Raw genomic sequence first — 14,746 nt, 5'->3', positions numbered from 1 at the left:
TATTTATTTCATTTTATATTTTTATTTAGAAAATTAACTTTAACAGGGTGATACTGATCAATAAGAGTACATAGGTTTCAGGTGAGCATTTCTATAGCATTTGAACTGTTGATTATATTGTATACCCATCACCCGAAGTCAAATCATTTTCCATCACCTTATCTTTGTCCCTCTTTGCACCCTTCTCCTCACTCCCCCCTCCGCATTCACTCGAGTCCCCGTCCCCCTTCCTCACTTTCCCTTCCCCCTGGCAACCACTTCACTTTTATCTCTGTTTATAAGTCTCAGTCTTATTTACTTTATATTGTAATTAGTTTTTATAGTTATTCATAAATTATTAAATACAATAATAATGTTTATTTACTATCAATTTTATTTTAAATTTGTAATGTTTTTATTTTTTATTAAATTTATTGAGGTGACATTGGTTACTAGAATCACAGAGGTTTTAAGTCTACATTTCTAGGATACATACATGATCTGTGCATTGCATTGTGTGCCCACCACCCCAAGTCAAACCATCTTCTGTCTCCAGATATTTGGCCCCCTTCGCACTTCCACACCCTTCCCTTTGGTCACCGCCATGTTGTTGTTTGTATCTATATGAGTTTCAGTTTTATATCCCACATATGCATGAAATCATATGGTTCTTACTTTTTCTGACTGACTTATTTCACTTAGCAAAATATTTTCAAGGCTCACCTATGTTTTTGCAAATGACTGTATTTTCTTTTCTTATGGTGAAGTGCTATTCCATTGTATATATGTATTATTAATTTTACAGCTCATAAATATTTTTTTTCCAAATTAGGTAAGTACCATAGAACTTTCACTTTCTTGTTTTTAATCTAGTTATAGACTCACATAGACATTTGTTAGTATTTTTTTTACTTTTATTTCTGAATTAGTATGACTATATTTTTATTAATCTCTTTATTTTGATACTTATTCTTTATTTAGATCCTTATTTCTCACAAATTTATAGCTTTCTCTAGGATTTACTTTTTTTCTGTTAGAATTTTGCTAAAAGTCTTATTGTGTTGTCTTTTTTTCCCCATTTATTTAAATTACAGTTTTTTTTAATTACAGTTTTTATTGACATAAAATTATAGATATTTTCTCTTCAACACTTTTTACTACAGGTTCTTTTACTTCAACAACATTCTTTTTTTCTTTTTTTGTGACATAGATGGAGAGAGACAGAGAAACAGATAGGACAGACAGACAGGAAGGGAGAGAGATGAGAAGCATCAATCATTAGTTTTTTGTTGTGGCACCTTAGTTGTTCATTGATTGCTTTCTCATATGTGCCTTGCCGGGGGATGGGGGTGGAGGGGCTACAGCAGACCGAGTAACCCCTTGCTCAAGCCAGAGACCTTGGGTCCAAGCTGGTGAAACTTGCTTAAACCAGATGAGCCTATGCTCAAGCTGGCGACCTCGGGGTTTCAAACCCGGGTCCTCCGAGTCCCAGTAGGGCACTCCATCCACTGCACCATGGCCGGGACAACATTCTTGTAAAGTATTTTGTCAGCATGGTATTTTTCCTCTGTTATAGAGTGATCATTTGCAGAGTGGTACTGTAATCTTTTAGTATTTTACCTTTATCTATGAAGTGACTGATTTTTTTTTTATAATGTGTCTAGATGTGTATATATATATATATTTTCTCTTATTTATCTGGATTGGCACTCTCTTTGACCTTTCATTTGAAGTCTTAAATTTTTTTCTTGCCCTTATATTCAGGATATGTTATAGCCATTTTTTTCAAATGTTTCTTTCCTGCTGGGACTCTTAAAGTACTCATGTTGCCACTTTTGCTTCTGTATTCCATATCTGTTTATCTTTATATATTTCTTCTATTTATTGCTTTCTAGTCCCTTTTAGAGAATTCCTTGATCTGATATTCTAGTTTTAGAATTTGTTCACCATCTATTGGTTCCTCCGTGCCTATATAAAGTACTATTTTTTCTAGCTTATAATTCTTTTATTTCAAATTAGGCTTATTGAGGTATGACTTATTCACTTAAAATTGATCTTTTCAGTGTACAGTTCTATGACTGTACACTGAAAAAATCTGACAAAGCACAAAGTATGTGACCTCTCCCTCATCCAAGATACAAAACTCTTCCATCAAATAAAGAAGTTCCCTTCTATTCCTTTGTGGTATATCCCTCTCTCCAACTCAAGTACTGGGCAACCACTGATCTTTTCTCTGTCTCTAGACTTTTGCTTTTTAAAATGTCATATAAATAAATTATGCAATATATAATCTCTTGAGCCTGACTCTTTATACTTAGTAGAAGGCAGTTGAGTTGACTATTCATATTTTTGTATGTATTAATAGTTCATTTCTTTTATTGCAGAGTAACATTACATTATATAGTTGTACCATTCATTTACTATTCACCAGTTGATGGACATTTGGGTTATTTCTAATTTGGGGATATTACTAATGGAGATGCTAAAAACATTTGCAAACCAGACTTTGTATGTACATATGCTTTTATTTCTTTGGGTAAAGACCTTCAAGTGAAATGGCTGGACCATTGTTTTTCTTTTGTAGTATTTCCATTTTTCAGATGTTTTATTAGTTTTCCATGAAAACTCAAATTTCTCTGGGCATATCAGCTAGCATGGCTGTATGTATGCCTGATCCCTGGGATGGCACATACTAAATTCTAGATCCAAGATTTCCAAATTCTGTTTGTTTGTTTTTGTTTTCATTTATTTATTTATTTATTTATTTTTTTTGTGAGCAGGAGGTGCATATGTCTCAGAATATAGCAACTCCATAATATCAACAATTTCTCATTGGCCACTTTCTCCCTGCCTCAGTGATGCTGTCCCTCACCTTAGCCTTAGATTTCTAATAAATATCTTAAAAATGAAATCTAGATTTTCTCTGACAAAAACTCTTCCATATCCTGCCTTCCCTTCTCCATTGATAGGACTAAATTTTTTTTTATTACTCAAAGCCAGAAACTTTGGTGTCAAATTTTATTGTTCTCGTTCACTCACATTCAACATCTTTGGTTTTAGAAATCCTGTTGCCGTTCATTCATCATACATGTAAAGTATGATTATTTCATACGTTATACACTGCTGAGCTATCATCATGTTTCTCTGGGTAGTACAATAATACCCTTTCTCCTATACCCATGTCTCACTGTAATTTATTCTGAATACATCAAACAGAAGGAGTCTTTTAAAGAGTAAGTGAAATTATGATTCCCCTCTGCTTAAAACCAGCAGTGCCTCCAGAGTTCTGTCCTGGTATAAGCCAAAGTCCTTACAAGGCCCTGGGAGGGTCTCTGTGACCTGGCCTTCCAACACTTTCACTCTGTGTTCTCCAACTTCCCGTTCCCGGCTTCCCCCCAGTCCTGCCCACCTCCGTGCTGGGCCTGGAATCCGCCATGCTCCTGCCTTAGCACATTTAGTTCTCCTCAATCAACTCTATCACTTTTTATAATTTTTAGTTCCCTGTGAAGGTTCGTAAGCTTAACTTTTACCTCAGACAATATGGTGAAGTATGGATGTTTTCAGTCTGGTTTTAGGAAAACAAATTTCTGGATTCTTTGTGGGTCTTTTCTTCATTTATTTTTGCTGCTCATTCGCATTTACATTCTTTTTTTTTTTTTTAAGTTTGATTGTGTGCTGGATATTTTACTTGAAAATTTATTTATAGAAATTATGTGATGCCTCAGGTGATATTATCTTCCTATAGAGAGTTTATTCTTTGCTTCTCTCAGACACCAGGAACCCTAGCCAAAAGGGATTCCCTTAATTTAATCTAGGGTTTGGAGGAGATTTTGTTCTAAACAATTATTTTTAGATGATTTGAGGCCAGGCTGAATCCCCTGAGATCTTCTGGATCACTCTCAGTCCTGGGCCTCAATCTATTCCTGGCTCTGGAGACTGTCTTTTATCTCGCTACACCTCTGAGAGTGTCAGAAGTTCGCACCAGCTTCTCAGGCAACTTAACATTATTTGCAAACACTTCCCCAAGGCAAAAGCAGATCTCAAATACCTGACTCCTCTCTTCAACTTCCCAAATTCTTCACCCTTATTAGCTTATCAGTTTTTTCTTTAAAATATTTCCCAATATTTTGCTCTACTTTGTTATTATCTATTATGGTAGAATTGCTTTGAGTTCCCTAGCCACTGTCTCAAAGGTGGAAATTCCTATAAGAACATGCACATGTTCCATCTTGTTGGAATGCTTTTTATCTCAATATCTGCATAACCAACTTTCTCACCTCCTTCAAATTTTTGCTCAAATGTCACCTTCTCTAGATTGACGATACTATTTAAAATTGTAAACCCTCAGTGCTCTTGACTTTCCTCTTTCTTTAATTAATATTTGGGTGGTTGTGTATATGTGTGTGTGTGTGCACATATACACACATATATGCATACACACAAAGATACATACAGACACATATACACATACATATGTATACATGTATGTGTGTGTGTGTGGCTGAAGCAAACAAGCTTTCTGTTGGAAGAATACGCTACCTCAGGCTTCAAGTTATTTCTATTCTTCCTTTTTATTGAGTTTTTCACCTTCTAACATAAGATGTAATTTACTTATTTATTATTTTATTGTTTCTTTCCTGCTGAATTGTAAGCTCCCAAGGGCAGGATATCTTTGTCTCTTTTGTTTGCTGATAAGACTAAAGTATGCAGAACAGTTCCTGGCATAGAATAGATACATAATAATACTTGTTGAATAGATGAATGAACTAAATAGCCATTTTATCTCAGAAATGGGAAAAATGAGTCTATAAGAAAAATTGGGGGCCCACCAGGGATTACTGAATGACCATTTGAAGTTGATCACTGGGGAACAATTTTATTTTCATTTTCTGTTGCATGAAGTTTTAGAACTGTTTCTATATATTTATGCATCTCTGATTCCAAATCTGAAATCTATTTTTTGGTGCATGCTCCAGTTTTTATGCAATTTTAATTTATTTTTGTTACTGTTAATGGCATGCATTGGTTTTTAAATTGGAGTTAAAAGACAATGACTCTTGGATTGAACATAACCACAAAGCAATTCATGTTTTACGAACATCACTTTTACATAATTGTAGTTGTTTTTAAATGTAAAAAATTATTATTTGATAAAAACACCCTCTTATTTTGTTTTAAGATTGAATCATGGCTTCTTGAGTAGATGTAAATGTAAGATTAGTCCTGATACCTTCTGTTATATATGTGGCTGTTACACAATTCAACATCAAAGGTACAATATTTCATCATTTGTGACACATGCATATATTGCCTATTATCAAGTTCCCCTTGGCGATCAAGACAAGAATTGGGCTCCTCATATTGTGTGTCATAATTGTGAGAAAATGCTTCGTGACTGGACAAGAGGAAAACGCAAAGGATTGCCTTTTTGTATTCCCATGGTTTGACGTGAACCTAAGGACCACAGTAGTGACTGTTATTTCTGTCTGATCCATACAAAGGGCATTGGCAAGAAAAAACAGCATATGATCGAATATCCTAATATTCCTTCAGCAAGACAACCTATCCCACACTCTGAGACACTCCCGGTTCCAGTTTTCAATGGTTTTATTTCTTCTAAGGATGAAGAAAGTGAACATGGTGATCAAGTGTATTTTGATAAGATGCATGAGGAAATGGTTGTAGAATCTGAAGGGTCTTCTTCTGATGCCAAGTAGTCATTAACTCTTCAGCAGTTTAGCCAACCCAAATTGAATGACTTAGTAAGAATGACACAAAAATTGTCCTTGACTTTCTGAAGTATGAGGAGCATAACTGGATCATTTGTGTGGATCTCAAAATGGTAAATTTCCTGCTAGGACAACAGAGAGGTTTCACAAAGAATCCTTGCTTTCTATGTTTCTGGGACAGCTGAGCTCAGGAGAAACACTGGACACAGGAGTGGCCGAAATGTGAAGCGCTGCAAGTAGGGATGCAAAATATTGTGAATGAACCTGTAGTTAATCGAGATAGGATCATTTTTCCCCCACTTCACATCAAACTTGGCTTAATGAAGCAGTTTGTTCAGGCTTTGAATAGAGAAAGTGAATGCTTTCAACATACTATTTCTGCTTTTCCTGCCTTGTCTTTTGAGAAGATAAAAGCAGGTGTATTCGATGGACCTCAAATTCGAACCCTCATATGTGACAAAGAATTTGCCAGGAAGATGAATAAGGAGGAGAAAGCAGTATGACAGTCTTTTGTGGCAGTTACAAAAAACTTCCTTAGCAACAAAAAAGCAGAAAACTATGAACTTCTGGTTGGATGCTGTTGGCTTTCTGCGACATTGGATGTAACATGAGTGTTAAGATTCACTTCCTGAACAGTCACCTTGATAAGTTTCCCGAAAATCTTGGAGCTGTTAGTGATAAGCAGACTACTGATGGGGCATCAAACAAAATTGTCCTCAACAAGTACACAAATGCAAGAGCTACAAACGCAAAGTTTTGCCTGAATAGAATTTAAATAAGTTTTGCGCGAATTTTACGATTAGAATAAGTGTTCTATTTTGAAATTGTAGAAAAATTCTGATGCAATCATATCTTTTAGTGTATTAGTATATTTACTGAATTATATGTTATTATATTTTCACAAAGATGATGCCCAAGAAGACATTCTACTTCATTATGTTAAACTAAATGTTGAAAATTTTACAATAAGATGAAAACCTAAAATCTTGAATTGCAAAAAAACTGTAGCTCACAGAGAAAAACTAATGTCAGATTTGAGAAAAGCACACTTGAGTTAGATAAGAACAAGTGTTTTTGTGGATGCAACAAAAATTGTGTTCCCCAGTGTATTGTTAATTTATAATAAAATCAATTAGCTTGATTAAAAGAATTTACCCAGTAATATTTTGCTTCTCAGGTACAATTTTAGAGAAAATGGATGATAAGGTCTATCCAGGTTTTGTGTGTGTTTGTGGGAGGGCTTTATGAAAGAGAGAGGCAAGAAAAATTAAGCTATAAAATGACTGAGAATATGCAATATATGTAAGCTATGTCAGTAATAAAGCCTGAATGGAGCTGGTATAGGTCAATGATTTTGAAGTGTCAGTGAGGCTGAAGCTGAAGAAATGTTATATTAATGATATTTAGGAAATGAATATGGTGGCTAGGAGGTAGAATTCTGAGAGTAGGATGTTGGAAATTGAAATTTTAGAAGCTTCCCACTGTATTTGTGAAGGCAGAGTACAACAATGGTCCTGGAAGTAAATGATTGAAATGGAGTGGGTGAGAAGATCTTTGGGATGGAACAGCTTAAAGAATGGAGAGTACAGAGACTTCTATGTGAATTTTGACACAGCCAAAAATTATGTAGAAACTATTATAATTTGTGAATGAACATCATCAGTAAATAAGAGAAAATTTACCAGAGAGCTGATAAAGAACAGCAATGAAAAAAAAATAATAAAGTGATACAGTTTAATAAAATGATTTTTAAAGAAACAAGAAATTTTGTATAGAAAAGAGGGAGTGATGGTTAGGACCGTGGTGGCGAACCTTTTTATAGAAAGCACCCACTTTTGCAGTGCTGGTCATCCTGGTCCCTCCCGCCCACTAGTGGGCATTCCAGCTTTCATGGTAGGCAGTAGAGGAGCAACCAAACAGCGCCGCAATTGGCCCACCATGAAAGCTGTAACTCCCGCTAGTGGGCGGGAGGGACCAGGTTGACCAGCACTGCAAAAGTGGGTGGTTTTTGTAAAAAGGTTCGCCATCATGGGGTTAGGAAGTCTTATTAAGAAAAAATGAGTGAAAACTTATCTCAGAAGTTAAATCCTTTAGTATTTTTTGATTACTTTAGTATTTAATTATTTTTATTTTTATATAGGCATCTACATCTCTTCCAAGAGCAGCTGGTCGAGAAACCAAATATGTAAGTCCCTTCATAATTATACTTACTGCTTTTTTAATGGGTACATGTGTATGCTTTGGAGGCAACTCAATTATACAGTCGTTTAAGTTGAATTAGTTGATTTTTTTCATAAGTGGATAGGATAGTATGATCAACCCAGATGTGGAAAATCAGGTTATGTCAGGTAAGTTTATTGAATAAATGCCTTCTTAAGAGAGGTCTAGTTTGATTAATTTTTCTAGGTAAAGCAGAACTTCAACACCTGTCTTTCTAATTATCAAAGCTTAGATGACATTCTCATTTCTGTAATAGTTTATTGTGGTTATTATACAATTGCTCATATATTTGAAACTTTGATCTATTTTGAATAGGCTTGACAATTTAGTTGATTTTGACTAGTTTGTTACTTTCTTGCATTTAAATTATTTTCAAATAAGCCTTTTTCCACTTATGAGCAAAAATAGATTAATAATGAGTGTATAACTACAAACTCATACATTTGATTCAGTTATTTATGGGGAGCTGGTCCTGAATGTTGTAGATGCACACCCATGGCCTCACCCCATCATTACACTTTACCTAGTAATTCTATCACTGGCCAACTTCTGTGTCTGCCCAAACAAATTATGGTAGAAACAAGATTGTTTCTTAAATAAATGTTTAGTTTTAACTTAATACAAACCATTAAACTATTTATTTATTATTTTTTATAAGTGACAGGAAGGGAGACAGTGAGGCAGATTCCTGTATGTGCCCCAGCCGGAATCTACCCGCAATCCCATCTGGGGCCAATGATCGAGTACTGAGTTATATTTAGTGCTTGAGGCTGATATGCACCAATGAAGCACGTGAACCAATCGAGCAACTGGCTGTGGTAGGGGAAGAGGGAGAGAAGGGGGAAAGGGAGAGAGGGAGATGCAGATGGTCATTTCTTCTGTGTGCCCTGAATTGGAATAGAACCCAGAACATTTATATGTGGGGCTGATGCTCTATCTATTGTAGCCACCAGCCAGGGCCTATTTATTTTCTTATATATTGCTTTTCTAATATATAGTTTTTATCATCATTATGTATAAATAGTTATTAAATTTATATTCTGTGACATATATTTTTGGCAATTGATAAATTTATGCCTTCATTTGAATCTCTGTAAGGTAAGAAAATGGGTGAAACTACTGAATTTTATCACATTCAGGAAATGATGTGTAGAGGACTTAGGTAGGAACACTGCTTAGATCATTTTCTAGAAGTTTATACTGTTACTTTTTGTTATTATTGGAAATCGTTTGGAGTAATACTTAAAAGACTAGAGGCATTTAGTTGGCTTTATTCAAGTTTACATCATAGTGTTGCTGCTTAGCAACTAATCCTGGAAAGTCACGTAATGTCTCTGTGCCTTATTTTTTTCATATATAATACTAGGATACTAATAACCTTATTTGACTGATGTATGTGTTAGGTTGGTTAATGTATGAAAAGTCCTTAATGTAGTTCTGACATACAGGAATCACCTAATAAATAATAGTTCTTCTTTTTCTTCCTCTTTTCCCCCTTGCTTTCCCTTTCTCCCTTCCTCCTCCTTCTCTTCTCCCTATCTACCTCGGAAAGACTAGAAGCATCATTATTTAGCTGAATTCCTTTATTCTTCCATTGGGTACAAGAAAAGAAAGTATTCTAAAGATGTTTTTTTCTTTTCTTTTTTTAAGTGAGAGGCTTGGGGGAAGAGAAATAAACTCCCACATGTACCCTGACTGGGGTCCACCCGACAAACTTTGTCTGGGGCTGATGCTCTACCCATCTGGGGCCACTGTGCTGTTGCTTGGCAACCAAGCTATTTCAGCACCTGAAACAAGGCCATGGAGCCATCCTCAGCACACGGAGCCAACTTGCTCAAACCATTTAAGCTATGGCTTCAGGAGGTGAAGAGAGAGAGAGCAAGGGAGGGGGAGGGGAGAGGTAGAGAAGCAGTTGGTTGCTTCTCCTATGTGCCCTGACTGGGAATTGAACCTGGTGCTTCCACACGTCAGGCCGACACTCTACTGCTGAGCCAACTGACCAGGGCCCTATAGCTGTTTCTATACTTTGTGTGACTAATATATTCTAACTGCTCAAAAAAATTAGGGGATCAGGAAAGTGCAGATACTCCAGTACTTTCAGCCTTTTGTATAGTGCATTTTCACCAATAAATAAAAGTTGGTTTTGCATCTCATTTGCATAATCAAACAACTTTCTTTGACTTGTTGTTTGCTTTTCTGATGTTCTTGTTTAATAAAAAAAATCAAATGCTTCTTTTTTTATCACTTCATATTTACTTTGATATTTCCCCTAATTTTTGTGAGCAGTATATAAGAGCCAGACCTGGGAAAAAGTAGCTAGAATTTTTTCACTCTCCTATCTTTCTTTCTCATCTACTACTTTTTATCAAAGTGCCTCTAATTTAGACTCATTTACAATAAGGTATAGAGGGCTGATGCCTCCTCCTATCTCTCCCTAGGGTTAGTTAATTTGATAGGAATTAGAATACTCTAGAGGAGCTGATTCAATCTCTATAGTTATTATTTCTAATTTTTCTTCTTTAATCAGTTTTCAGACTTAAAGGTAGTTAACATTTGCCTCAAACTTTGTAAGAGCATTTGAGTCACTCAAAGTTTACACTGAATCATCAAACAGATTTAATATAAACCAGAAAAGATACAAACTCTAATTTATATAAGATTCTTGACTTTGATTTAATTTTTTTTTTTTTTAGTGAGAAGTTTGCGTTGTACTTTCTCTTACAATATTGCATTTGAATTGCTGTTTGTGACACCTAAAATATGTTCATGTTTTTTGGAAGACTGTGAGAGATAATTTTCTGGTGACAGCTCAAAACCAGTTCTTTGGTGCCAACTCGTCAATGTCACACTGTGCGTATTTGGCTGCAGTTATTACAGTTACTAAGTGGTGTCTGATACATTTGTCAATCTGAGAGGTCTATGGACTTTAACATTTTAATATTTCATCTTTTTTCAAAACTTTGAAGAAAGTAGGCATCTTTATAGTATATACCTGCTGGGACTTGATGTGCCATTGGCTTTGTAGAGATTCTTAGATTAGACTCAAAGCAGGGATCACACAAACTGCCAACTCTTGTACCACAGAGGAAGAAAAGGGAAGATTTAAATTAGATTAAAAAAAAAGTTTTGTTATACTTGAGGATTTCCTTAACAGATTAGCACAGACCATTCAAATCCCTATTTCTGGGTGCTCTTTAATGAATGATATGTAATTTATAAATCATGACTAGTAGAAACTCTAGTGAGTATTTTCTAGCTCCAATACAATGTTCAATGATCTGGCAAATATTTTTTGTGTGTCTGCCATGTCCCAGTACTTACGGAGAAGTCACTGGGATGAGATTGATGAACACAACTACAAGGGTCCCATTTCTGAAGCTTACAAAGAGACAGACAATAAATAATTAAAATAGTCAATGAGCAAGATAGTTTCTTATAGAAAGTAGAGGAGAGCTGGTGAGAGAACTGGCGGATGTTAAAACAAACTTATAAAGATGCTAATTTTCAATGTATCAATATGTCCATTGGATTTCCAAATTTCCTAGGATGATTATAAATGGTTTCATTAAATAACGACTAATTATATGACTAATTCCTAATTATGGGGCCTTTGGTGAAAGGCTGACTTTTCTCTATTAAATAAAGACAAGAAAACCAATGCAAGACAATTAGTATCCTCTTCTTATTCTTTATTGTGCATACTGTTACATGTCCCATAGTGTTTTATAGGGTGACCCAGAAGCAATAAAATTACCATCAACTCAGAATAATTAAAATAAGGGTTTTCTATGATTCATGGTGTACATGAATTGTAGGTTATTTTAGAGTACAGTTGATCCTTGAACAAAACAGGCTTCAATTGAACTGGTCTACTTATACTCCAATAAATAATATAAGTATATTTTCTCTTCCTTATGATTTTCTTAATAACATTTTTCTATACTTTATTATGAGGATACTATATATAATACATATAAATAACATATGAAATATGTTTTAATTGATTGATTAAGTTATCTGGAAGGCTTTCTGTCAATAGTAAGCTATTAGTAATTAAGTTTGGGAGGAGTCTAAAGTTATTTGAGGATTTTTTTGTGTGTGTGGTAGAAACAGGGAGAGTCAGAGAGAGGAACAAATAGGGACAGGAAGACAGGAAAGAAGAGAGATGAGAAACATCAATTCTTTGTTGCAGTTCCTTAGTTGTTCATTGATTGATTTCTCATATATGCCCTGACTGGGGGGTTACAGCAGGCCAAGTGACCCCTTGCTCAAGCCAGCGACCTTGAGTCCAAGCTGGTGAGCCTTGCTCAAACCAGATGAGCCCGCGCTCAAGCTGGCGACCTCAAGGTCTCGAACCTGGGTCCTCCACATCCCAGTCCAATTCTCTATCCACTGCACCACCTCCTGGTCATGTATTTGTGGATTTTTTAATGGTGTTGGATCAGCATTCCTAACTCCCACATTGTTCAATGGTCAACTGTGATTTAATCTAAGTTCTCTTAAAAGTAATAGAATTTAAATAAGTCTTATGACATGTTGAATAATCTCCACAGGTGACTTTTGTGATTGATTATATTAATCATCAATATTTTATTGCATTATTTTTAACAGATGCCAAATTCAACAATGAGAACTAATGTTTTAAATTTTTACCTTTCGAATAAAGTTTATCTAATTTAACCTTACATCAATCCTATGAGGTGGATTTTATTAATACAAAATATACATTTTATAGAGGAAGTGACCAAAAGTCAGAAGTCACAGTAGGCAAAACCAACCCAGGTAGTCCACATACCGAAGCCCTTGTCATTAATACTATTGTAAACCTACATAAGCTGGAAATAGTTGTCTTCCTTAAATATTTTATCTATAAGTATTTATTCTCTGGGTCTAACATATTTCTTCATGCCCAATAACCTTCAGTCTAATTTTGAATGATAATTTAGTATCTGGTGTCACATAGTGATAATGTTTTACTATATTTCAAGTGTTTTAAATCACTTGCTTATATGTAAATTAACTCATAATGTATCAGCTAATGTATGAGTGATTATTTCTGATGACAGTAATTTTTAAAGAGTTTCTTTCCCTCTATGTAAAGGAATTAACTTTCTATTTGAATTTTTATTTCATTCTCTTCTAACTCTATCATCTTTGGAAGTCAATATTTTTTTCTTCATTATACTTATTTTTGTAAATGTTTATTATTTTTTGTTAACTACTACCAGTTTAAATTAATTTTATTCATTTAGTAGTTCAAAACCATAGTATACTCTTAATAAAGACCAACCTCAGAAAATAAGGAAAGTTATTTATGCCTATTTCTAATTTATAAAAAAAAGCCTTCGTTGGAATCACATGCTATTGATAACAACTTATATTACAAACTGTCTACATTTCATGGGTGATTTTTAAATGCCAGAGAAATAACAGAGACAGATTTATGAATATTATATAGTGTACAGGTAAGATCTCATTTTAATGAACTTAAGGGACAAAAAATGTTATAATTGCATACATATTGCTCTCAAATTATCACAACATATTAAAACGTGTCAAACTTTATTAAAAATAGTCCCTACTATTTTCAAATAAAGGTCATTGTTTCTAATTTAGCCTGCTCACAAACTCCTCTTGCTGCTAGCTTTGAAAGTATTGCTAGGCTGGAATGTTTCAGAAGTGATGTGCACTAATGTAGTCATAGGTCTCAGGCTAAGAAGTGACTCAAATCCAATCCACTTAAATCCAGATCTGGGTTCAAATCCGCTTCTGTAGGATATAACCAGAGATATGATGAGCTACATGAATAGTTGTAAACAGTGTAAACAACAAATTCTACTCTACTGATCAGTCTTATTTCTTTTTTTCATTGTGTGGAAATATTCCTAAGGAATGCTCATGTGAAAAGAGTCGAGGAAGGGATGGAACATAATTATATGGGTTCTCCTAGATTAGGAGGAAGAGAAAGGATTTACTGCAATATAACTATGTGGGTTCTGCTAGATAAGGAGGAAGAGAAAGGATTTAATTGAGACATCCTTTATGCCTTATATCATTATCATCATTATTTCAAACTTCAAGCATGATGGCACCACAATCTAGGCTATAGAATATAGCTTATGGGATATGGTCTCACAGAAGTGCCATTCATCTCTAATGTGGTTCTACATAGTCATGAACAGACATAAATGACTAAAAAGTTAGGGTTGTTCAAGTCCAAGTTCAAATTCATTTTCAGGTAGATCAAGTGTCTTCTCTACGTTAGTGTGGTTGACTGATTGGCAGTTGTCCCTATACAGTAACCTCCTCCCTGCACTGACTGCTCCAGTCTCAACTCTCCAAATGACATTTCCTCACTTGTGGAAAATTAAACACTACAATTTTGGTAACATAACTATTGCCACGACATTTAATAAATATCATTGACCTGTATTAAGCAAGTGAAGAGTAGCTTCTTAAAAGGTTTGACACGATTTGGTTTTTTGAAAAAATATGGCTTATATTTATGATAATACTCATAAGCTAATAATTTCTTTTCTTTGGTAAAGGATCTACAGTGCTTTATAGATACTTACTTCAACCCGCGCTTTACACTAAATTCTGTCCTTTCTCCAGAGACAGTTTCTTGTGATAGTGATATGAAGTTCATTACATTAGATGAAATTAAATGTACTGGGGATGTGTGAAGCATCTTATTGTCATGTCATAGTCATCAGTGAAGAAATTTGGAGACTTTTGGAGACTGAATACAAAGTTATTTAGGTTTTTCCCTAATTTAATTAACATGCTTTCTTGAGCATTTTGTCTTTTCCCTATAC

At 34.7% G+C, this 14,746-nt stretch overlaps 1 protein-coding gene across 12 annotated transcripts in view; it reads left to right on the top strand.

Moving 5' to 3' along the window:
• The window catches only part of MLIP (muscular LMNA interacting protein), a 270,123-nt gene that overhangs the window by 165,784 nt on the left and 89,593 nt on the right, over positions 1 to 14,746 (top strand). For all 12 annotated transcript variants that reach the window (XM_066359164.1, XM_066359158.1, XM_066359156.1 and 9 more), the window contains one exon: positions 7,849 to 7,893. In XM_066359164.1, coding sequence (XP_066215261.1) covers positions 7,849 to 7,893 — 45 coding nt within the window. The remainder of the gene's footprint in view (positions 1 to 7,848; positions 7,894 to 14,746) is intronic.

The sequence above is a fragment of the Saccopteryx leptura genome, chromosome 1 (assembly GCF_036850995.1).
Source record: "Saccopteryx leptura isolate mSacLep1 chromosome 1, mSacLep1_pri_phased_curated, whole genome shotgun sequence".
Taxonomy (NCBI): Eukaryota; Metazoa; Chordata; class Mammalia; order Chiroptera; family Emballonuridae; genus Saccopteryx; species Saccopteryx leptura.
The sequence above is the reverse complement of the archived record's forward strand: the minus strand, read 5'-3'. Positions and strand labels throughout refer to the sequence as shown.